The sequence below is a fragment of the Bombus pyrosoma genome, unplaced genomic scaffold (genome assembly GCF_014825855.1).
Source record: "Bombus pyrosoma isolate SC7728 unplaced genomic scaffold, ASM1482585v1 HiC_scaffold_4727, whole genome shotgun sequence".
Taxonomy (NCBI): Eukaryota; Metazoa; Arthropoda; class Insecta; order Hymenoptera; family Apidae; genus Bombus; species Bombus pyrosoma.
This window is the reverse complement of record NW_025219987.1, coordinates 1,125,879-1,152,106: the sequence shown is the minus strand read 5'-3', so window position 1 is coordinate 1,152,106 and position 26,228 is coordinate 1,125,879. Positions and strand designations below refer to the sequence as shown.

The 26,228-nt window shown below is 39.2% G+C and overlaps 1 protein-coding gene, 1 long non-coding RNA gene and 1 pseudogene across 2 annotated transcripts; 1 reads left to right on the top strand and 2 right to left on the bottom strand.

The window, feature by feature from the left end:
- The first annotated feature begins 9,666 nt into the window (after positions 1–9,666).
- On the top strand, positions 9,667–13,113 carry LOC122577523. The gene is made up of 3 exons (XR_006320360.1): positions 9,667–9,914; positions 10,008–10,282; positions 12,999–13,113. It is a non-coding gene; the product is annotated as an uncharacterized LOC122577523 (long non-coding RNA).
- Positions 13,114–16,768: 3,655 nt separating this feature from the next.
- Positions 16,769–18,619, bottom strand: LOC122577554. The gene has a single exon (XM_043748882.1). The coding sequence runs from the start codon at positions 18,617–18,619 to the stop codon at positions 16,769–16,771; it is 1,851 nt and encodes a 616-aa protein (XP_043604817.1).
- A 261-nt stretch (positions 18,620–18,880) lies between these two features.
- Positions 18,881–21,675, bottom strand: LOC122577553 (annotated as a pseudogene).
- Between the last annotated feature and the right edge of the window lie 4,553 nt (positions 21,676–26,228).

Genomic DNA, 26,228 nt, shown 5'->3' with positions numbered 1-26,228 from the left:
GTCGCTGCTGAGGTACTGTCGTATTTTCTTCCTATTTATGTATCGCGGAAGAAAAATATCGGACTACAGGCGACGGGATTCGAACCCGGGTCCCGAACGTTCGTAACCTATGTCGGTAACCACTGCGCTATCGTCGTCTGGTTCTTAGTTAGTCTCGAATGGCGGTATTTGTGCTGTCGAGTGCCGCCACATGTGTAGTTAACTCCAGCCTCTTTCCCCTCAAATTTTCCTTTGACCATTCTCAACATTAGAGAAATCCTCCCACGCCACATTAGCCGCATATGCCATCGAGTAAATGCCTCTCCGCCTCAGATTCACGCCCACCTAATCCTTTTTAATCAACACCTCTTCCATATTCACATTCTCTGGCTACCTCCGCCTACCCCTTTTTATTTATCATTGTCGACTTCTTTTCTATTCCTTCGGTTACCTCTTCTTTCCAGACCCTATTCAACAACTTCTAGATCTATTTCCTTAGTTTCACTACTCCGTACGTCTAACATCGCATCGGATATTCGCCTCCCTCTCCCTTTTCTCCTTCACTTCTATGCTTCTGATTTCATATCCGGTCCCCCTACCATCTGGACTTCCCATTATATTTATAAAGTATTGCCTCTATTCCTCTACTCCAATCTTCTCCTTCCACTTTCCCTATTTATTTTTCTTTCTCCGTACTTTTCTCACTATCCTTAAGAAATTCTTCCTTTTTTCCTGCTTAATCTCCTCAAAAAGCACCTTATATTTTCATTTCCTTTCCCTATACCTCTACTTGACGTTCTAAGCCTTTTTTACTCATTCCTTTATTAACTCCCACTTTCCAGCTACACTGTTTCCCCTTCCTGATCGTTCCTCTGTTTTCTTCTCCCATTCTTCAATTTTTTCGCCTCCCTCAACCATCATCTTTCTTAGCTCCTTTCTCTTTCCTATCTTCTTCTCAGCTGCCTTCTGTTTCCACAAGGTTACCAACACTGGTTAATGGTCCGAGTCAACTTCTTCTTCCATTTTCAATTCCACACTTTTAGTTCCAACTTTTGTTCTGTATCTCTCTGAACATACACCCCACATACCCTTCTCCCTTCCCCTTCCCCTTAGAACTACCTGACATGATGTTCTGCCTCTAACTCCCTGTTCTATTTTTATTCTGACTTCCCTCTTCCCTACTATCTGCTTTCTTATTCCAAGTATTATTCCCTCTTTCTCTCCTGACATTCCCTCTTCGTCCTCTGCATACTCCATTCACATCCTTTTGGCAACCTCTTCCGTATCGCCTACTACGTCATCCTCTTTATCCACATCTTCATCAACATCATCACGTTCCAATCTTCCAATTCTCTCAAAAAATCCCTATTCTTTCCCACTAGGCTCGTTGAGTTCTAAAAAGGCACTCTGCACTTCCTTTTCCTCTCCTTCTCACATTTTCTATTCTTCCCCCATCTAGTCCACCTCCTTTCTCTTTCTCTGTATTTATTTACTGTGCGTATCCCTTTACACCTCAATCCACATTTTTCCATATCTTACTCTTACCCTTTTCCCTTTCATTTTGCCTACTTTCGGCCCCTTTCCGCAATCTCTATTGCATCCTCCCGTCACTTTAGGTTAAATCATCATCGATCCTTTCTTTCTGTTGAATCATGAACAGAGTAATTTCTTTCTCATGAATGCTTTGTGCGAATACACATTTCATACACAGTATTAACGGCGAGTCAATAATTAATGGTAATCATCGGATACTGAATACATTAGTAAGTGGATAACAATGTATATCTGACACAAGTGAGACTTATCGATTTTACAAAGATTTGAGTGTTTGCAGCTAATTGAGTTGATGCTCGCCGAATGAAAGTATCGCTCCCATGCTTCCATGCGTCATTGATATGCCTTCTGGTATGGGTAGGACATTACCTGAACTCCAGGTTCTAGACCTCGGCAACTTACAGCTAATGTGCTTTTCAATTACTTTTTAGACATACCCAGCTTATATTACGTTTCAAGCTATTGAGTTGGTTTGCGAAACAAATTAGAATTCTAAGGAGTGTGCTGTAATAATCCAACTCCCCTTATTAAAAGATTAAGAATTCAGAACAAGCAGAACCAGTCTTCTTTACGATCATGCTATAAGCTTTAACGGCGAAAACCACACGTAGACCTTTTATAAGTTCCAATCCACATTCACGAGTATTCCACCAAAAGCTCTTCTTAAACGCTTTCTTTTCATCTTCTCTTCTAAACATCGTCTCATCCATTCCCTTTCTACTTTTCAAAAATTTATCCAGGTCCCGTTCCGTTCCCGTGCTATTGCTTTTCCTCTTCCTAACGTCTCCACATTTTTCGATCGCCCCTTCCATCTTTTCCCCTCTTCTCTATCTACTACATTTTATCTATATCATATCTCCAATAAACTTTCCACAACCCACTATACCGACACTTCTAATAAGCTCCCTCTTCGTAGGATGTCGTGACTCTTCAAATCATGTTCACCTTTTCCCGTTATTGCTACTTCTCCCGTAATGTTTCCTCATCTCCACACTCCTTCACCGATGTACTACTTTACCATATCAATCATTTTTCTTTCGCTCTTTCATTCTTTCTCGCTCTCCGCTATCGTCCACTATGTATGCCCCGTTCATTTTTCCAATCCTTACGCCCCTTTTCTCCCTGTGGCGGCACTCGACAACACAAATACCGCCACTCGACACTAACTAGTAACGGACGACGGCAGCGCAGTGGTTAGCGCCTTAGGTTACGAATGTTCGGGACCCGGGTTCGAATCCCGGCGACCGAAGCCCGATTTTTCTTCCACGATTCCTTAAATAGGAAGAAAAATACTGCAGTACCCCAACAGCAGCGACATCTGCAGCCAGCAACAACTACTAATATCACGGACGACAACATTATACACCTCATCCCTAACACACACAATCCTACGTATTCTTTCTCTGTCTTTATGCCATCCAAACTGAAAGTCCCCACATTATTATTATTAAATAAAAATATATTTAAGAAATAAATGTATTTAATAAAAGTTAATTTGGCTACCATAGTCTCATTGCGTTTGTGACTACACTGCTGCAGAACGGCGATGGATGTCGTTCATGTGATTCGAATTAAAACCTGTCTCGGAGCAGGTCCTAGCACGTTGCGTAGTCGACAAACTGACCGACGTATCAGCATGACAAAAGACAGACACACAGCATTTTCGCATGACACGTTTGCTGGTGATCGAACTTATGAATCTTTCTCTTTCTACTTGTCGTTCGAGTTGTTATCCTTTTCTGCTTTTGCCGCTCGTATACCGACTTTCTTCTATGTCCCTGTTTTATTGCTGTATGTGGACATTGTCGCATCGTTGTGCGACTAATTATTTTTCGGTCGGTCAGTTTGTCAGCTGTACGACACGCAACTAGGACCTCAGGCTAGACACAGCCGCTGAGGGAATCCCATCTTTAATTGGGAAAATAGTTGTACGGTGAGGAAAAGAAAAGATATATCGACAAGAATATCAGTTTTTGGAAGCGTGCGATATTTTCAGATGAATGTAAATGTTACTTGCCCTACTTGAATGACTGAATTACAAGACTGTTTGGCGGAAATCAAATACTGAGCTTCAATTCAAGAATTTCAATCAAAGAATCTTAAATTTTGCGCGCACAGCTGCACAGGAGTTAGAGTTCTATTACATACTTATAAATCTATTATAGACAAAATATTCTATTGAGTTTCTTTGGATTGAATTAGGAAGAAGAATTGAAATACATCATATTACATTTGAGCAAGATTTGAAGAAAAAAATACTCCTTGACGAATGCCATAAGGTAGGTTCAAAAATCAAAAAGAAATTAGTACATTCAATACCTAATCGCCTGAAAGCTGTGATAAAACAAAAGGATTACATACCAAATATTAAATCAAACGTTATAATAAGTTTATGCTGTAAAATCTTAAATATCCTAATACCTTTGTTCCGCTGAGAATGGAACATTATGTGCATTTTATCTTTTTTCTATATTATAACTATTTTTGAAATCTATAATTCATGATATACTTAAACTATTGAGTCGACAATTATATTTCATAAAAAATTGAATGGAGAATTACATTCTTTATAGAGTTACAAGGAATTTTATACTAAAATTCGGGCTATGTCGATACTTTCGTCTGCCGCTGTATAGTGCGTTACTGGAAAGATAAGTAACGGGACAACATAGAAACGAGGGAGTTATTGCTCTGTATCGTTTACCGCATCGTTGAATTGTTTTGTTTATAGGTGTGACACTTTCGATCAATACGCGTGCTTACCTATCTTTATGATTGCGTTGACTCTACTCGATGTAACCAATCAGACCTGCATTCCTTACGCTAGTCATCTTTCTAGCAATGCACAGTACATATGAATTAATGAGCCGTGTCAGGTATTAAACATTATTGTTTAATTTTGCATACCAGTTGAATTGGTACAAGTGCTCCTTCAAACTAACTAGCCTTTTGTCAAGAAAATGGATGTTACCTGATAGCTTAATTACTAGAAAATATACTGAGTAATGCACTTGATACTTGATAATGATATTTGACTCGAAATACATAAGCGCGAGAACTTGGAAAGTGACAACATGACCATATGTACGCTTACCGCTACAACCAAACATAATACCCACCATCTATGAATTGCTGCTAGAATTGAAATTAGTTATAAACGAGAATAAAGAAGAAATTTGGTATTGCCGGCCACCATGGCGCATGCAACCTGAAAAATGATAATGCATGCACAATCTCAATATTCGCATTCTTACAAACATTAGTGCCCTTTTTATATTGACTTCGAAACAGACGAAGACATCCCAAATCGATGAGTTTATCTTCTTTTACATACGTTCACCGATTTTTTCGAAATGGCTTGACCAATTGGAATGATTCTTTTTGTGTCTTGTGGGGCATGTTCTTCTGCTCATCCAGTTACGAAATTGTTTGCGTTTGTTCCATAAACTATTTTTTTCCTTTCGAAAAAAAACTTTTATGGATATTCATTGATTACCTTTGATTTTATTGGGCTATTGAGATGAAATATCTTGCATCTTGTAGAAGTAGTTCACCAATCGCGACCCGTTTGTAAAATTTTTTCAATTTCTTCATTCTTAGCTATTCACATTGCAAATGACCTATTATTATTCACCAACTTCATTTCAATGTGTTTGATCGCATCTCCACAATCTCATTCCTGGAAGTGATGAGACTGGGCAGTTTCTTTACAAAATTTTCTCTAGAAATGTACAGAGTCTGTTTCTGTATATATATTATATAATATATAATATATGTGTCGGGTTCACATTATGATTAGGGTTAGGGGCGTGAAACGAATCTACATTTGGACTAGACATTGTTATTATACAATAGAGAAGATATTTACTAAAGCAAATATGATTATTACAGAATTTGACAAGTAACTATGGTAATTAAATACTCAAGGTGCTAATGACAATAATCCTGGCTTCAATAATGAATCCGCGGTCGATGGGATAACAAAATGCGCTTTCCTTCAAAGCCCAAGTTGTACCCAACTTGCTTGTCTACGGTATAAGTATTACTGAACTAACTCTTTGTTAAAACATAGAATATCCACCGAGCGCAAAGACGCTATATAACTCGCTAATGCAACCTTGCGAGAATCACTTTTCGTCACGATGATGCTGCAGAGGAAAACTATATGGGGTGTGTCTAAGGACACAAGATCCTCGGATTCGTCGAGGAAAGCCTTCGTTCGGAAAGTGAGGGAAATTGACGTTGCTGTTAATTGGTCAATTTCCATGTTGGTGGTTAGAAAAGGATGGTAACCGCCCTTGAGTTGCTAGCGGGAAGCGTCGTTCACGAGAAAAATAAATTTGCCTTATCTTCCCGTAGTTGGGGCAAAGACTGTTTGTCTGTTTGAAGGACTTGTGTTAACTAAATCTTAAGATTTATAACGGGTCCTCAGGCTAAGTGAATATGTACTGTGGAGATGCATCGACATCTGGTAATCATCTTACCCGGAGAATAGTGTCTGCGTGTGGCGAGCCACGGGACAGAAACCGTTGGAATGTTTACTGTCGAGTGCCGCTACAATTATTTCTTTTTAAGGAGAGCTATACTATTACTCCATACCATTGTTAGACAAAACATTCATTCCTTGACCGTGGCTACGTTTGGTGACTAGTTGTCGCCTCGAACCCAAGCTCATTATCACAAATGTCGAACAACTACAATTGGGTTGAATGACGACAATTGCTTAATTACGGCTATGGTAGAATCCAGATTAAAGTGTTAAGGGATTTTCCCAAAATTCCAAAGGGGAGGCTTCGGTGTCCTTTCATCTCCGACACATATATAATATATATGTCGGGTTGGCGTTGGAATTTTGGACGTTTGACGAATCTTCACTCGAATTGGCCATCGTGGTTATGTATTCTAGCTGATCTTTATTGGTACAAATGTGATTATTACAAGAGCTAGCAAGTAATAGCGGCGATCGGACAAACGAGATGTCAATGACAATGAATTTAGATTCGATAACGAATCCACGGCCAACGGGATGACGAATGCGATGTGATGCACGATCTTGGTGTGACTCAACGTACAAGTAGTACTTCTCTCAGTAAACCGCTCTGCAGTCCAAATGGAACTGCCCTTATATAGTCCTTTCTCTATCTCTCGGATCAATCTTTGTTTTTAAGGAGAGCTATATAATTATTCCATACCTCTGTTAGGTACACGTCCCTCCCGTGACCGTGGCTACATTCAGTGACCTGTTATGTCACTTCGAGCCCAAGCTCATCATCAACCTTGAGAACCCATACTCGGATTAGCATATTACAACTATTTCTTAGTTCTATTACTTAAGTTTAGCTATACTAAAAGTCTGTTAATTTTGTATGAAATATAAAAACAAGATTTATATGTTTATGATACCAAACATACTTTTGCAAGAATATAACAAAAACGAAGACCGAGCATTCGTATCTATAAGAAAAAGTTATTCAGAATCATGATTTCACGACATATTTCAAGGGCATCGACATCAGTGAGCAAGTAGCTCTTCGACAGGTTCACCTGCTCTAATAATGACATTTCATTAAATTTTTAAGATGTCGTATTAAGAAAACGAAAATTTGTTATGCCTATGAAGCGGAGAGACACGTTCGCATAACACCGAAGTTATCTTTTTCGGGAAGCAATTTTTAGTTATTGTTGATCAGAGAATATTTTTAATCGGAGAAAGATTCAAACAAATTAAGCATTGAGCATGATTCTGTACTATTCAGATTTTTATATAACATAACAACACTAAAAAATATATAAGCAGAGGAAATGATTAAACACCGTATGTATTTGAACATTATTTTAGAAAATGAAAATCATCGAAATATAGATAGAAGCAACTTGCTCAATGAAGAAAAAATATTTTGTGACAACGCAACGTTCGAATATGATACATAAAATTAAGAATTTATTTTCCAATTTTATGTTACTTTAAGAATATTACTAATTATTCCAATCGCTCCTGCAGGGCGTACTTTCTCTAGATTAAAATTAATTAAAAATTATATATATACTACTATGTCTCAGGAAAGCCTATCTAATCGATTATTTAATTCGAATAAGTTATGTGAAAATTGAAATTACGAAGATATAATTATTGATTTTGCACGAAACAAAGCGAGAATAATAAACTTTATGAAATAATTGTACTGCACTAAGTTTTAAAATAATAAACATTTCAGATACAGGTATTTTTTTAATATGTACTCAATCATCAAGTCATTATTTTGTTATTGTTATTATTAAAAACTTTATAATTAGAATAGGAATAAATTCTCGCCAAAGAAAGTTATGAGCTACAGAGGTACATTTCGTTTCTGTTTCTAATTTTTAATACCATACATATGTATAATAATATTATTTTGTCAGAGCGAGACTTGTTCCGCGCTCCGCAGTCTCTAATGGCGGCTGTGATTTTAAAAATAAGATTTTGTTTACAAAAACTGTTTATTATGGGGTTAAAAATATTCTCGAGGACGTAAAGTTCTAAACAAATGTTCTCCTTTCTTATTGTCAGAGATAGAGATACCTGACACGAAATATCAAGGTCTAATATCGATAGTCAATAAGGAATAACGAATAAAATTTTATTAGCTATTAGATTTTCATACCTTATTCATTTTTCTTCCATTAGGAAAGACATTTATTTTCTCGTTTTTATTCAAAATTATTATTTGCAATCCATTTTAGAGAAAAACTTTCCATTGGTCTATTTGCGATAAAAAGATCCTTCCCTTATGAAACTTATAAATCGATTTGCAATTGACAACTAAATTGTAATAAAAGAACATAATGAACGATTAAAACCAAATTCGTAATCTAAAATATTGTATGACTCTTACGTATTTTGAATGTAGGTACACACACATGTAATATATTTTGCATATGCACTTTCACGTCCCGCAACCCGCACGATCCGTAGCGCGAAAGTAAAATTGATAACTTCTTTCAAATCAAGGTAATTTAAAACGTTTATTTGAAACCATGTTTACAGTATTTGAAGAGAAAGGCAGTTAAAGCCGCTAAAAGCTACATCTTGCGAAAACTTATCTAACCATGTTTTTATATTTATCTAATTATATTTCTATAACGATATCCAGACAATTTCAATTGTAAACAAAGTCGGCAGTTGAACAAACGTTGGGGATCTTCCCAAATATTTTCAAAAGAAAGACCCCGATGTTTTTCATCTCCGACGGACATAAAAGTAGCGACTCAGAGAAGTCAGTGAGAATATTTACCATTCGTTAATCGAGTAAGAACAATAATTACCGTTCGTTTATCGAGTAATTACCGTTCATCAACCGAATAATTACCATTAGAAGAGTTAGTTATCATTTTGTCTATTAAAGAGTTAGTTATCATTTTGTCTATCGAAGAGTTAGTTATCATTTTGTCAACCGAAGAATTTTATATCCGTCAGTCTGTCAGTCAATTGTCAATATGGAAATCGAATAAGATTTGAATAAATCATTACATACTGTTAATTTACTTTCGAACAACTTTAATCCTCTCACGTGCCAGTATTCACGCACATTGCAGGTTAGCCGAAAGTGGAGCTCATTGCCAGTTGCATTAAACGTCAGTTAACGCTACCTTTTCGTCAGCAACTAAATAGAACGTAACACGCACACATTTATATATTTTATTTTACATATTTTAACATAATATATAGACATAAAATTTCGCACTATAATAATCCTTATTTTCGGTATTAAAATAGTTATTAAATATTTGTTTAATTAATCCCAAAATTGAAGTACAATTATGAAAATGTTAACAAAAGAATTGCGTTGAGATTTCATAAACATATCGTAAAGTGACCAATTTAACCAGCGATCGTACACAGGTTCCACTTGTAGTCCTGAAGCATAACCAATCAGCAAATAACGCTACCTTATCGTCGACATTATATGACGCTGGCACATCGGCATAGAGTCCAGTACTGTTTAATCTGTTCAGATAAATCTTATGTTGGTATGATCACTAGTTCCTACATCCAGAGTTGCTACGACTGCTCGCGATTCTCTTCTGTTTTTCACCGTCTGCCACGTTTCCTTTTTTATCAGAGTATTCGGCGTGTTGTAAATGGCTGTACAAGGTGGTGAAATACAGAGCATACAAAACTAATCTGTGTGAATCAATTAAATATCAAACCTCAAACCTATGTAATAACATAATCGTCTTTCGTATTCGAGTCAAGGTAGAGTATACATCGTATAAAAATTTACTGAACGTTACAATTTTTTAATTTACCAAGCACTACTTGGTAATGAGTACTAAGTGGAGAATTAAATTTGACTAGAAACTTGATCTGCAAAGTTTCTGTAAAAAGAGATTTAGCGAAGGTAAATATTTTATACATACAATTTTATAAAATGAAAAGATTCGTATACATATTAGTTTCGTATAAATAATTTTAACCTAAAAATTTGTTCTAGGATGAATGGAGTTGTTGAGAAAAATATTAGATTGGTATGATCACTAGTTCCTACATGCAAAGTTGGTACGACTTCTAACGACGCTCTTTTGTTTCGGCGTCCGCCACGTGTTAATTATCTGTGAATATCCGGTGAGGTCATATGACTGTACATGGTGGTAAAATACAGAATATAAAACCTGAATCTGTGTGAATCAATTAAATATCGAACTCCAAAACCTATTTAATAACAGAGGTAGCACAGTAACCGAAAAGGAAATTATTCTACATGCAAAAGTAAGTCGTAATAACAAATAATTTGAATAATAACTGCTATTCTTGATGTCTTATTTCAACCTGCTATGACTGCGTGGAAACAAAGAAGTTCGGAAATGAAATATAGAGTATACGTTGAGAGAATACGTTACATGTTTCATTTCTCGTTTCGTATCATCTTCTTGTAAACTAATCATATTTCTTCTAATATAAGTTGTGTTTTGTACTTTTATTTCACTTATCTGATTGGCCATAATTTTTTACGAATAAATTTTTATAAATTTCTTCTTTGTTAAAGTTATTTTTTCTTTTTTAATTCGTCTTTTATTACAGACTGTCACATTTTAATAAGAAAAATTCTATTTATTTAATATTATTTATGTTTATTTCTACATAAAATTATTTGTGGCATATTTATACTTAGGTTAGAAGTCTTTAAATTTGTCGGTTACTACAAAACACACATAACAAAGCTTTTAAGTTGTTCTTAGATTATTATAATTTGTGAATTTGTCTGAAGTGCTATTCTTCTATGGTAGAATGATTTTAGCTTAATGCTGCTTTTGCTTTGTAATAAAATTTGTCAGTCCTCATAATTATTTTTCTTAGTCAGAAAAGGAAATGACCATCATATTGTTGTTTTTTAATGAATTTTGTTGTAAATTCTGAATAGTGTATCCAATTTATTTTTCTTACACATATTATACATTTTGTTTTCATCTGTTTTGTATTTTATGCTGTTTTTTGCATTCACTAATTGTTATTGTCTCCCGACTACTCTAACTCTGATTATTCTTTTAGTTATTAATAGCAGTTTCATTTCTAAGTAAGTAACTTTAATTATTTTTTCTATATTTTTAGCATATTTATATACTTGACTATAGGTACGTTATTCTATTCTTTCTTTCTTTTATCCAGAAAGTATATCAGTTATTTCTTTTATTATTGTTCAGTTTAAATTTATTGTTATTTCTGTATAATTCGCTTCATAACTCTATTTGAGTTTATTATGTGTGTGTAACTTTTTGCGATATTTTCCTATCGAATTGTGTGTTCTCCCACGTTCGCTAGTTTTAACGTATAGTTTATGCTTCATTTTATTATTTTGTGTTCCAAGACTATTCTTCTTGCTTTTAATCACATAATCTGGCATTACATGGTATTTCAGTATGTATAATATTCTCTTTAGGGAATGTGTTTGCGTTTTATCTATTCTTGTTGAGTAGTGAAAAACCCATATTCCTATGCCATATAGTTATATTCTGTGTATGGTTGACTTTGTCCTTATGTCAGATTATCATTAAAGCATTAATTTCTATCCACACCATGAATGTTTTCGCTATAATATTAATTGGGTTATATATATTTTTCTTTTCCTACAAAATACCAAAAATTGCCTTTGCCGAATCAATTTATATATTGATCATTACTTGTGAAACAATGGATCGCTAAGCTCAAAACTGTTATATTTCTTTCTCATATTCATCTTCATATTCATGAAATAACATCAGAAGATACAATTAATGACCAGAAAAGAGTGATGCCCTGAAACAAAGTTTAACCTATTTATGATCAAGATCATTTTGGGTTCTTCTACTTTATCTCTTATTTACAACCTTTTTATAATGATCGTTTTCTCTATCTTTTCTTCTTTTAATTTTGTCTGACTCTTCTAGTACCTCACTTCTTTTTATTAGTTTGCTTCTTTTTCTGCTTCTCCCATTTTCCTTTCTTTTCTCCTATATTTTTCTATATTCTGATATCTTTCTATTATAATATAAAGTCTCTCCTAATTAATCATAAATTTTTCTTACCTTCTTTTATTTGTCTTTCGTATTCCCCATTCCCTTCAACATTATATGTACTTTCTGTAGGATTTAAGGTTTGATTTAAGATCATGCCTATTATATACCTGTNATTTTCTTTGCTCCCACTTGTTGTTTATTTTTTGTCTTCTACTGCCACTTTACACTTTGTAATTTATTTTAGTGACCTTCCTCTTATGTTTCTTTCTTATTATTATGGTTACCGTTGCTCTCTTGAACTTCTTTTATTTTGCTACAGATTCCTAATGTCTGTCTTACTTTTCCTTGATTTTTTGCTAAATTCACTGTCAGAATTTGTATTTTCTTGCTCTCCTGTTATTACACTCTATATTGTTTCCTTAATGCCAATGGCACGAATTTTGCAATTTGGCCAACTGTGGAAATTCACAACTAAATGTGAAAAGCAATTAAATAACTCCAGAAATCAATATATCTGAAATTTTCTTTTAAACTTTATTTTTTATACCATATTCAAGTGTAATTTGTATTCTACATCATATATATATAATTCTTGGTATTATAATAATATAAGGAAATGACATTTCGATAAATAAACTAAGGAAAGCGATTATTATTTTTGATATTTATATGTGTATATATATTATTTTGTCATGAAATTCAATACACACATCAATTTAAACAAAAAAAGAAAACGAAATAGAATTTGTCATAAAAGCTGAAAATTTTCACATTTATGCCCCAGGCATAAAACCCACGATATTTTCTCTTAGCTTTCTAATTATATTACCAATTATTTCTATTTTTCTAAATACCCTTTCACGCATTTTTGCACATGCTATCTTTCCTTTCTTACTATTTCTGTTACAATGTTAAATTATCTGTTAAAATATTAAATTAACTGCTAAAATTTAAAAAATTGGAAAAAAAGTCTGTTAAAATTCATTTTTTAGGAAATTTCAAGAGCTCTCGTTGCTAGAAATTTAAGGTGAATGGATTTTGTGATATTCAGGCAAACTGACTCCTGAGTAGGATAAAACTTCATAAATTCTTCCCTATGGTGCTTCGGTAAGTTCGTTTCTTTATTTGCTTTTAATTATGGAATGCATTATACCATTTAAAGAAGGTGATAAACTACATTTATGCGTCATCTTTTCTATTCGTTATTTAAAATTACAAATGAAAAGAATACGTTTCATTTTTGTTTTGTTTTATACACACTTGTGTCAATGGGATCATAATTGTTGGGATCATAAGATACCAATATTCTGTCTTGATTGAACCCAAAAAGAGAACCGTTTACCTCACGACGTTTATGAGGTTGAAATTCTGAAGGTACGTCTCTTTTATCTTTTCTTGTGGTTCTTACAGCTGAGACCTTTGGATTTTAACTCGTAAACAAGTTCGCTTAATGTGCGATTTATAAATATTTACANTAGAACTGTCTGGTCGAAAGGTTATTTTCTTCCTGTAAGTACAAACTGGCACGGTCGAATTACGATTAAATTTTTAGGTAAGTTCTAATGAACACTTGTGCAAATTTTTACGAAAATTTGCATGTATCTGTTACTCGGATTTCCTTGTGAGATATTTCTAGGCGAGGCATTCGCACACACTTTGCCGGATACCTTGCGTGCTAACGTCGAAAAACCTGCACAAACGAGGTTTTTGAATAATTTCTTTCGAATCCATTTTCTTTGAAGATTCTCCACTGGTACAACATTTTGGGCCGACATTTATATTTGATAAAATATTACCAACGTTATCGTATAACATGGCTAAGCGCAATGCAAAGTTAACTTTTAAATTATCATTGTCTGAATTGTATATATTAGGAGAAAGATTATTTATTTCCGTTACTACCTTCTTCTTCTCTAACCAATGCCTCATTTTCTTTCATAAATACAAATTTAATAGGTCGGCAATAAAATGTTGACTAGGGTTCAGGGTTTGACCACAGCACTTAATTATATTCTTCTAACATTAACTTAAGCAGCGCTAATTCAATTACAAACAAAAGTTCTATTTTGAACTTTGTGTGAAGTGATTTCGAACCCAGCTTTAACAGGTTTAAAACATGCATGGATTATATTCTTCGCTATTCCTAGGATATTTACAAATTATTATGTCTGTCTACAACGTTGTAGGATTGGGAAAACTAGATTTTACAATTATATCCAGCACTTTCTTACTGTGTTTCCCGAGGAGTGTAGCAAGCCCGAGAGTGGAAAACTCAATTCTCTCACTTCCCTGGTGTTCTCTCTCCCGAAACGGTAAATTTCCTTTTGTCTTTCTCAGTAGCTCTCGAAATTGGACGATTATATACCCGTAAGACAGCAGAATGTAAATTTTCCGGATAGCCATAGCCACAGTTTCGTATCAAGCATTCTGTGCGAAGCAACAGTAATGTGTAATGTTGCCAATATTGAATCGCTTCTTTAATAGCGAGGCATTCGAGATAGATTGCTTTCTTCTTTGATCCTGTTTGGTTTCAGTTTTCTTGAGAAGTACGCTACCGGGTGTAACATACCGTTATCTTGGGGTTGTTTTAAAACAGCTCTTAAACCATCACCACTTGCATCTGTATAAATGAATATTTCTTTGTTTTGATCATATATTGCTGGGATCGGACTTGAACAGAGGTATTCCTTGATGTTCTGAAATTATTTCTCACATTCTTCATTGCAGATGAATTTGACATTTTTCCTTAATAAGTTATGAAGTGGTTCCAGGAGTTTGCAGGCATCTTCTATAAATTTATAATAAAAATTAATTTTCCCCAGTAATTGTCTTACATTTTTTTTGTTCTTTGAGCGTTCCAATTCGCTCAAGTCAAGAAATGCTCTTCCGGCTTTTAGCCCTCTTTCTCTCATTTCCAATTCGCTTTCTTCCCTTCTTCAAATTTTTATAACCTTTTTTTTGTTATGCTCTTTCTCTAGTTATCTACACGATAGGCTAACCGTGTTCACACAGAGTTTGTTTCTACAATGTTTAATATAAAGAGAATGTCGCGCGAAAGCGCACGAGAACACACGCGTAGTAAAGTGCACTGGCGCCGATTCTCTAAACTGATGGATTCGAACGGACTTGAAGTGATTCGACGACTAGCCAGATAGAAAGGAGCGCGGTGTCGCGCTATCTTAGAATAGGCTGCGGAAAGACCATGCAATTTCAAAAATTCGTCGTTCTGTCGATCACCCAATGCAGTCCATGTCCTGATGATTTCAACAGTTAGTGTTGGAGATAGACGCCTTATCAGTGCATCGATTGGCAAAACAGTTAAGAGACGCTTTACGAGAGATCCAAACATTCTGTTGATGGTGTGCATGAATATGTGGGCCCCAAGTCAGACGACAGCGGTACGAACTATAATAAGCTAAGTCTATGAAAGGAAGCTAAATTCTACGATTAAATTTGACAGATAACTAACGCTTCATGGACATAATCGGAATAAGTTGCGCGACGACGTAAGAGATCATATAATTAATCTAATGAGCAGTGCTAGTTAGTTAAACCATCGGTCCTCAACATTTATCCAAACTTCATGTACCCATCTATGCCATATAATACATTGAATCTATTTTTTTCTTAGATTTTGGTGATATAAAGAGTTCATCACAAAATATATGAGCCCGAGCGAAAAATTTTGCATTTTTCATTTTTCCACTGCTACATTTTCTTCATCTCTGCTAAGTGCGCTCCTGGTTTTGAAAGATTTTTTTCGTTTGGTCTTCTTTCCAGCCCGAGTAATTTCTTGCTCGAGCTGGTTTTTACATTGTTCCGAGATTATTGTTAGAGTGTTCCTTCTTTTCTTTGCTTTTCTCTTTACTCTTTCCTTTGCTTGGCAGATAGATTTGATTATTTTGGGGGAAAATATAAATGCTGAAGGTTTTGCATCCTTGGACGTCACTGATGGCGTTCCTACGTTCTTAGATATGGATACTAGCGTTTCTACGTTTTTTGATAACAGGGCTTGTTGCACAATGTTGATTGCCTTTTGGTCTGTTGGATCCTCTTGTATCTGGCTTTTGATATTTGGTGGTCTCTATTTGTAGTTCTTAAAGGAGCACACAAGCAATCGGGATGTTACGACCGTTCGCGGAGAGACGCGATAGCGAGGAAAGCGCGTCAGCGAGAGGCGTAAATTCTAGCTACGATTCAGATAATCGACGCCGCGAATTAGTCGTTCCCCTGTTTCAGTTATGATAACAGAGGTGGTTAAATGAGGTTAACACTGAATTAACAGGGTTGACAAAAACTGATATATTTGACAATATATATAAAAGTATAATGAAGCGTCACAAATTATTTTAAGGATGATGCAGTTAGTTTGATATAATTATTCGACTCAACTTTACAGTATTTCTTTGTATGTGGTAGATTAGACGACTTGTATTTCGTTCGTGAGATTCTCTTAGTGCATTCCGTTCGGATCCTCAATCGATACTGATTGCCCTTCGATGGTCCCTTTGTGTTCTATGGGAGGCGATCCCCACCATGCTCGGGTCACGCCACCGATCACGCCATGATCATGCCATGTCACCTTCTGTGCGTATTTAAAATAACGGAACGAATCGACGTTTCTAGAACTCGCTCTGTTTGATACTGGCCGCTGATTGAGACGGTTCGCTCGCGATACTGTGATGCCACGAGCGACGGTTAGGAATAACGGCCTAACGTACCGATCAAATGATGTGGTGTGGTGCTGTGAGGTGGACCTCTTCTAAAATTTCTTGCTGTTGATGATTGCGTCGGTGTCATCTGGCGTTAATCTGCTTGGTAATAGTACCGTCCGCTTGATGCTCCGATCAAGGGTGCTCGTTGCCGTTCGGACGGTGGCTGCCCGTATGATGCCGTCTACGCCGGGTTGGACCTTGATGACTCTGCCCAATGGCCACTGCATTGGGGGAACGTTGTCTTCTCCGAGAATAACGATGGTGCCTTCTCGTATGCCGTGACTGTCCTTGCTCCATTTGTTTCGGATGTTCAACTCGTTCAGATACTCTCGATGCCAACGGCGGCAGAAATGTTGTTTGATTTTCTGGAGGTGTTGCCAGCTGGAGAGACGATTCGATGGAGTATCTCTGAAATCTCGTTCTCGAAAACTAGTTAGTGAGTCTCCGTTGAGGAAGTGACCGGTAGTAAGGACAAGGAGATCGTTTGGATCTGTAGATATTGGAGTAAGCGGACGGGAATTGAGGATAGCCTCGATCTCAATGATGAGTGTGTTTATATTTTCGAAAGTAAGGAGCTCGTTACCTACGTCACGTCTGAGATGTCGTTTGAAAGATTTCAATGCAGCCTCCCATAAGTCGTCGAAGTGGGGTGAATTGGGCGGAATGAAGCGCCATTCGATCCGTCGGTCGGCTAAAGAAGATTGAACCTTTACCTTATGATCGTCGGACTGCAGGAGGTTTCGGAGCTCTCGTAGTTTGATGTTGGCGCCAACGAAGTTGCGGTCCTTTCGTTCTTTGACGTAAAATGGCCCGCAATAATCGACTCCGACGTTGGTAAACGTCCGAGATTTCGTTATCCGTGCGGCTGGGTGGTCGCCCATGACATAATCCACTGGAGGTGGATTGGCTCGGCAGCAGCGGACGCACTCCTTCAGCGTGCTCCAAACTTGACTACGGCCGTCGATAGGCCAATAAGATTTTCTCAGGGCATATAAGGTAGCTTGAGTTCCGGAGTGGAGATTTAGGAGGTGCTCATGCTCGGTTATGAATGCTGTAACGAAAGACTTTGATAATATAATCGGATGTTTCTGAGTGAAAGGCATTGTTGAGTGAGTGAGTCGGCCTCCGACTCGCAACATTCCGTCCTTGTCAAGAAGTGTATTGAGCCGTTGTAGCTTCCCCTTCACTGCAGAATGTCGATCAGCTCGGAGAATACGGATCTCATCTGGAAAATAACAGAGTTGTAATAGCTGGACAAGTTTGTTATGCGCACCAATTAAGTCATGAATAGTTAGAGGTCTTCCGCGATCCTGATTTTGTCTCCACCGGAGGCAAGGAGCGGTGATTCTGATCAGTTTGGGCCAAGAGGAGAATCTCTCCAGTAGACTGTGGTCGGCGGGAGTCACGGACAGACAGGTTGCCTTCTTCTGCTCCGGTATTTCGATTGGTGATGATACTGGGTTCCACATCGGCCAGTATTCTTCAGATTGTTGTAGCCACTCCGGTCTATGTTGCCAAATGATTGATCGTAGAAAATCTTCGGACGATTGTCCTCGGGATATGAGATCCGCAGGGTTGTCGGTGGTGGGAATGTGACGCCAATCTGAGGTGTGAGTCTTCCTTTGAATTTCTGCCACACGATTAGCGACGAAGGTTTTTAGCGTATGGGTTGACGTGTCAATCCAATGAAGGACGATGGTAGAGTCAGTCCAATAAACAGTCCGAGAAATATTGTTTGTGGTGGTCAATGATGCGAGAAGAAGTGCTCCACTGCGTTCCAGCCTTGGAATTGTTTGTGATTTGAGTGGAGCCACCTTTGATTTTGCCGTGAGGAGTCGTATCCAGACTTGACTGGACCAGCACTGGAGTGATGGTGCGAAGGTAAATGCATGCCCCATACGCCCTTTCGCTGGCGTCACAGTAACCGTGTAACTCAATTTCGGCTGCAGACGTGATTATGGTTTTGCGTGGAAATCTTACGTTGTTCAGCAATGGCAGTTGCATATAGTATTCATTCCACTCTGTATGCAAGTCAGTCGGCAAAGATTCATCCCAATCGACTTTTAATATCCAAAGTCGTTGGAGTAGCATCTTAGCTCGAATGATCACTGGCGCAAGTAATCCAAGTGGATCGTAGATCTTGGCGACTTCGGAGCTGATTATTCTTTTCGTGATTCGGGAGCTGGTAGAACTGATTTGACGGAATATAGGATCGAATTGTGAGAAGAATTCCAAACAACGCCCAGAGTTTTTAAAGTTTGATATTCGCCTAGAAGTAATTCATTGTTTATGTCCTGTTGGAAAAGTCCTTGTAGCAGCTCTCGCTCGTTCGACGCCCATTTTCGAATGTTTAAACCGGCTAGTTTGAGCAGTTCCGTTCTCAATGATTGTGCCGCGACCTTTGTATCTACTTCTGTGAGAACATCGTCGACGTAGAAATCTCGCTGTAAGACTATCGCCGCTCGTGGATACCGATGTCCCTCGTCGTCCGCCAATTGTTTGAGGCACCGTATGTCTAGATACGACGCTGCTGAAAGCCCGAACGTCACTGTGTTAAGTTGATAGATGTCAACTTCCCCATTAGTGTTACGCCACAAAATTTGCTGGAATTTTCGATCCTCTGGACACACAAGAAATTGTCTATACATTTTTCCAATATCGCCTGTAAGGACGTATTGATGAGAGCGAAATCTTAGGAGAATGAAAAATAAGTCCTCTTGTAGATTCGGTCCCGTGAGAAGTACATCGTTTAGGGAAACTCCGGTGGTGGTTGGTGCCGATCCGTCAAGTACGACTCGGAGTTTCGTCGTTTGGCTGGACTCTTTGATCACGCCGTGATGTGGCAGAAAATATCCGTCGGAAATATCCGTGGAGTGGTCCGTCGTAATCTTCGACATGTGTCCTAATTCCAGGTATTCTCGTATTACGGCGTGATAGTTGGCTTCGAATTGTTTATCTCGTTGAAAGTGACGGCAGAGAGATGTGAGTCGCTTCATCGCCATGGCCTTGGAGGATCCAAGTGAAGGAGTTCTTTTGTTAAATGGGAGAGCGACCATGTATCGTCCTTCGTTTGTGCGTTGAACGTGATTTCGAAAATGCTCTTCGCATTGTTGTTCCGCTTCCGAAATGTGTGGAGTGGGCGGTCCTGCTTCGATTTCCCAAAAGCGGGCGAGGTCCGCCTGTAAAGCCGTCGTGGAGGCGTGGAACGTATGTGCTGATGCTTGCGAGGGTGGGCTCCCCCCGATGACTCATCCGAAACGCGTTTTTTGCAGACGTAAGTCGGGCTCGTTTGATTGAGTAATATCGAGTTGACCAACGCAGAGTGAAGCTAATGTTGACCTGGCGCTCAATAATATTTCGATCGGAGCAGGTCTATGGAATCTTGGATCGGCTAGTTGAAGATTCCTTGGTATTTGCATTGTTGAGCGATCTACGGGTTGATCTGGGATCCAGGTTGATATGGTTGGGATGGCCAGGAACGTCAATGTGCGTTCGTATGCGCCGTCAATTGAAGTGATCGTGGCCGTGACGTAGCGTTTCGAGATCGTCGATAACGCGTCGAGAATATCGATTGGGACCGAACATTTCCGTTGGTTGAGTTTCAATGAATGAGCGAGTTTTTCGGTGATGAAATTCATGCTAGAGCCGGTGTCTAGCAGAGCTCTACAACGGAATGGTTGACTCTTATTGTTTTCTATATTGACCTGGGCCGTGACTAAGAGATACTGTTGCAATGGTTGAGAGTGAGCCGAGGTCAGTAATTCGGTTCTCTGTGATTCGGTCCCAATTAAAGTCGTCCGAGATAGTCATTTCCTTTCTTGTCGCTGAGGAGTAGACGATACCTTTGATCCAGTTGTATGTGTTCGTGATGGCCGAGGTTCGCGTTTTGGTGACGTTCGGGGCGACGACCGGGGAGACAACCGGGGAGACGTGGATGCGGGTCTCGAATGATGTGACGAACGAGGAGTCGGTGAGCTAGGTGAAGAGCGTCCGCCGGATTATCGGTCGCTCGACGATCGACCGCTCGAAGATCGTGATTTGCCGTGACCTTGGTTTGATGCAAATACGTGTGATGCCGCTGTCTGTATATGCGACATGAACCGGCAGAGCATTGGGCATTAGTGTGTCCTTGACCTAGACAATTTGTGCAGAGGGAAGACCTTTTGACGGTTTCAAGGCGATTTTTGACTGAATTCGCTTTGAAGACATCGCAATGCCATATTTTGTGTTGTCCTTTACAACTTGGACACGCCAACGTCCTATGTGTAGTGGTGAAGGTGGTGCTGCGCGGCGCGTGTTGTCGCTGTCGGTTGTGTTGTTCGGACGTTCTTTTTGTCGCAGTCGTTGTTGGGCTTGTTCTGTCGCCGTTCGTCCGTGTTTTGAGGAACTCTTCCAGATGTGTATATGACGGCATCTTTTTATCCGGTAATGTGCGTTGCCATTTGCGAATGATGGCGGACGGTAACTTTGAAGTGAACAATTTGATAAGGACAACATTTGACGTTATTGGTTCACCTAGCTTCTTCAAGGCTTGGAGATTTACCTTGACCGTCTCCAGAAAATCGTCTATGGCTTCGGGTGTCTCCTTATTTATTTTCGGATATTTGAAAATCACGTCCCAGTGTCGCATGCAGACTTGACGGTGGCAGTCAAATTTGTCTTTTAGAAGATCAATCGCGATTGGATAGTTGATTTCTGTAACGTCCAACGATTGGATGCTTCGCGCGGCCTTTCCGGTTAAAGAAGTTCGAAGATAGTGGAACATTTGTACGGGAGAAAGTTAATCGCTTCGATCTATTGTGGACGAGAAAGAATCATAAAATGAATGCCAATTCTCGATGGCACCGTCGAAAGTAGCTAGCTGAATCTCCGGTAATTTAATTGTTGTCGACTCGGCGACATTGGGCGAATCGCAGCTTGGCGATTTCGACGACAATGCTGGTGCATCATCCATGAGAACGTGTAATCGTACTACCAGGTCATAATAGATGTTAGTTATCTCGGAAACGCGCGCGTCGTCCCGCTCGCCTAAATCTTCTAATTCATCTTGCAATGCTCTGTATTGTTTCCACGTGTCGTCGAGCAATGAGTTATACGCCGTCAAAGAGGCCTTGTTCCGTCTGTTGGATTGTTCGTATTCGTCGAGTCGTTTTGATAGGGTCGTAAATTGACCGATTTGAAAACCTCGTTTTCGATGCAAGGAGGTAATTTTATCTGCGCCTTCCATTGGTAGCGGATCGTAAAGACAATACAATACCGTATTTGTATTAAATATACCGTATTGTATTGTAAAAATATATTAAATTCGTATTAATTATATTGTATTGTATAGTTACGATTATAAGAATCGATACCACGAACAGATCGGTCCCCTTATTTCTTGTGGGATAATAGCGGTGATTCATTTGGTATAACACTGCGATTAACAAGTTATAAATTATGTATGTTCAACAACTTATTACACGGTATTTACGCCGTTGCGTATGATACAAATGTCATATATGATTCGTTGATGGGTGAAGCTCCGATACTTCTATATTGAATGTTCTTTCGTAGGAGCAAGGCTTTTACATTAGACGAATTGAATTTCTTGATTTAGAATAAGTCGCGGCTGAGTAAAACCAACAACTGTTTACACTTTATATTTTCTACAATTTAAGTGTTGTCGAAATAGCACTGTCTTTGCGCTGATATCGAACTCTGATATGTATCTAAGGTGACTGAGTTTTAACTAACTGTCCGCTCTCATGTCATGACGGAGGAAAGTTGGGTATCATTGTATTGTTTTGAACGAAGAAAGCGGATTCGTTGTTGTTGCTTTTCGGTAGGAACAGAGAGGGTAGCGATCCACGTTGCACATTGGTTATAGCCAATGTTAATGAAGAAAAATAGGAGGAGAAAGCCTCATACCAACGTGGCTTGTGGATGACGTTGTTTCTGGAAAAACCCAGCTTTTCCGTTAGATAAATACTCATTTCCTCCGTGATATTTGAGAGCGTATAATAAACTTAACCCCTTAGCCTACACGTTATCTGGCGATCGCGCGAGCCATAATAAGCAAGAAGTTCGGTCACGCGCCGTGCCATTCATCTGTTCAGCCGTGTGCCCGAACTGGCGCAAAATGTATACTTCTTATGATATGTATATTTAGGGGCTACAAAAGGAATTGTGAAATAATAAACAACGTTTGAGGACAAATAGTGTTTTTAAGATGTCTAGGGCGTAATCATGATTAATTGATCAATTAACAAAAATTTCAAAGTGGATAATGAATCACTAGCAATTTGTAAATTACCATGAGTCAGACACGTGGGTTGCGTTTATGGCACAAATTCTTTATCACGCGTCTGACTCGTGGGTTGCATTTATGGCACAAATTCTTTACTACGAGTTTGACACGTGGTTTTCGCTTATGGCACAAATCCCTTACAACGAGTCTCCCTCGACGTTATAGGCTAAGGGGTTAAGGACTGTTTTAAGGACCAGCCATAAACCGAAACATTTGCAGAATTAAAAATAAAGCTAAAGACTAAGCCAAAATCTTAGGTTTATGATGGGTCCTTAGGTTTATTAGGGTCAGAGTAACGGCATGTGGAGCTTTGGCAGCCAGACCAAGAGTGACGTCACACGGACCATCTTACACGACGTAACACACTATATATAATACGCAGTTATATATGTCGGGTTGGCGTTAGATTTAGGGGCGTGTAACTTATCTTCATTAGGATAAGCCATCGTTGTTGTTCAATGCAGATTATATTTACAATTATATGTACAAATGTTGATTTAACAGAGTTTGACAATTATACGTGGTGATTAGACACTCTAGATGTTAAAGACAATGTTCTTAGGTTCAATGACGAATCCACGGTCAACGGGGAAAGCTCTTTGTTCAATAGAATATATTTTGAAACGCAAAGTGACGTCAGCTGTGTCGCTAGGTTTCTTTTTGACTGACTGACAAGACGATGTGAGTAAACTCTCCAAGGTGATCACAAGAATAAAAGACTGATACAATCACATTTGTCAATTGCATATTGATTGGGGATATCAACAAAATTCCAGGCGCCGCGTAGAGCCGACATTGCTCCTGCCCGGGGTTTGTTCGTTAATACAGCGTGTGTCCCTCAATATTGGTACTTCTTCTGTTAGGAAAAAGTGTTCATCCCGTGACTGTGGCTACGTCACCAATCTCGGGCAAACATAATCAGATCGTATCACAACAACTACTTCTAAGTTCTATTATTTAAGTACAGCTGTAATAAATAGTTTAGACCATACGTTCTCCATACGTTCTTCCACTGTCCTAATCCTTTCTATAAAAATTGAGGCGGCTCCTGAGCTAGAGCGGGTGTTATATTGCTCCTGTTGTTCTACCCTTCTTATCTCATAGTTTTTCGTCCGCAGCTCTGTTTTAAAATATATCGGCATAGTGCCCGTAAGCACACACAGTGCTGACACGTGTTGCTTGCTGTCCCCCAGTTCCAGCAGTTCTGTTGTCGTTATTTTTAAGGATCAAACTACGTTATGTTTTGTTTCTTCCGTCGTGATGGTTTGTTATCCCGAGTGCTTGTTGTTTTCTTAATAGTTTCGTATTTTTATTTTGTTCACCCGGAGTCTGTAAAGAAAGCCCCGCGGGACCTTGTTTACTGTGATCACGAACCTTCGTGTAGTAATTCTGGCCATGCCAAGTCGTAAATACGAACAAAGTAGCCGCGTACGGCGGAACACGTTCAGTCAATGCTCGGTCTCTTCAATACGATGCTTGACAGAAATTCAAATTCGATTTCCTTGTACACGAGGCTTCGGATGAACAAAGCTTATCTCTTTCAGCGAATTGTACTACAATTTTTTTGATACCCTGTGTGATGCTGAAGTTACTTGTAAGATCACATATCAGCACATTTGATAGGTTTTTTCTGTAAGTTCCGACACAATGTGTGCAACTTTTAAAAATATGTGCTTCATAGAAACAATTTATTGATCGAAGGGAATAATAGTTTCATTTTCTCAACTATTTTACACAAGCTCTGCTATACATGTTACACGTAACGTGTTAGGATAAAATGATTTTAAACTTCTTCCAGCTTCCAACATACACGAAATCGAATTAGTTACGAACAATAGTTTGCAGTAAGTGCACATTAAAAATAACACATTTTTTTGCGGAATTCACAGTTTGTTTCCTTTGCAATTCTTTATAAACAAATGAATGAGGCGTGGAAGACTGCTCTTTCGCATAATGTTTAACCATCACGTTTACTTATGTAACATTCAACTTTATCCAACGATTATTTCATCAATTGAAATCCAAGTATATCCCCCCCTTTTTTTACGTGGGGAAATCCTCGCGAACACCCCGCCGCCCTCTGGGAGGGGCGTATTGCGCCGTGTCTTCCTTCTCCTCGCAGTGGTGACAGGTGGAAGTCTCCTCCCGCCGAATCCTTAGCACCTACTCGCCGTATGCTCCGTGACCAGTGAGCACCTGCGTTGTCCTGAAGGCCAGCGGGACTTCGCCTCGGTCTCTCCAAGCCTCCCAGTTGGGAAGGACGGCTCGAACGGCCCGGTGTGCTCGTACAGCATCTTCCTCGAGCAGCTGAGAGTGCCACCGCTCAAAAGTCTGCAGCTTCTCCTCCTCCCGAACGTCTTGGGCCGACTGGCTGGCGGACGGCGGCGTACATCCGTCCGAGAATAGATCACCAAGGTATCGTGGGCGTAGCACACCATGCCTGTGCCCGGGGACATAGGACATCGAAGGACCGAGTCGTAGGCCGTGATTCACAGGATGGTTCCCAATACTGAACCCTATGGAACACCACGCTCGACGGGCATCCTCTCTTCACCATTCTTGCCGGTGTACGTGACCCATCTGTCGCTCAGATACGCCCGAATGACACGAACGAGATATGACGGCACCTCAAAGTATTCCAGGACCTCCACTGCCCTGTCTCAGGATATGGCGTTGAAGGCGTTCGTGACGTCCATGGAGACTGCCACCAACGCCACCCCGTCTGGGGGAACCATGGCCACCTCACCGTTTCACTGCGTACACCGTCGAGCGGCCTCGTCGAAAGCCATACTGGCTATCGGGTCATCCAGGCACCCGCTCCAACATATGGGCCTTCAGACGGGTGGCAATTATCCTCTCAAACAGCTTGTCCAGAAGGCACACCGGCCTATACGCGGACGGCGAGTCCAATGGACGACCTTCCTTTCGCAGTAGGACCAATCTCGCCATACGCCATGTCCGGGGATAGACGCCTTCCTTCAAGCATCTGGTGAACAAATGCCGCAGCCGGGGAGCAAACTCGGCCTGAGATTCCATCCGGACCCGGTGCAACGTCGCGGGATGCAATCCTCTTCGCGGCTTCGAAGAGCTCTTCCTTGGTGACTCGTAGCTCTTCGTTCCACTGCGTCGTCGTCGTCGTCGTTGTTGTCGTCCCGTCGGAGGAGGAGAAGGATGACGCATCGTTGTCCTGCCGTGGGAACAGAGTCTCGATGACGTTG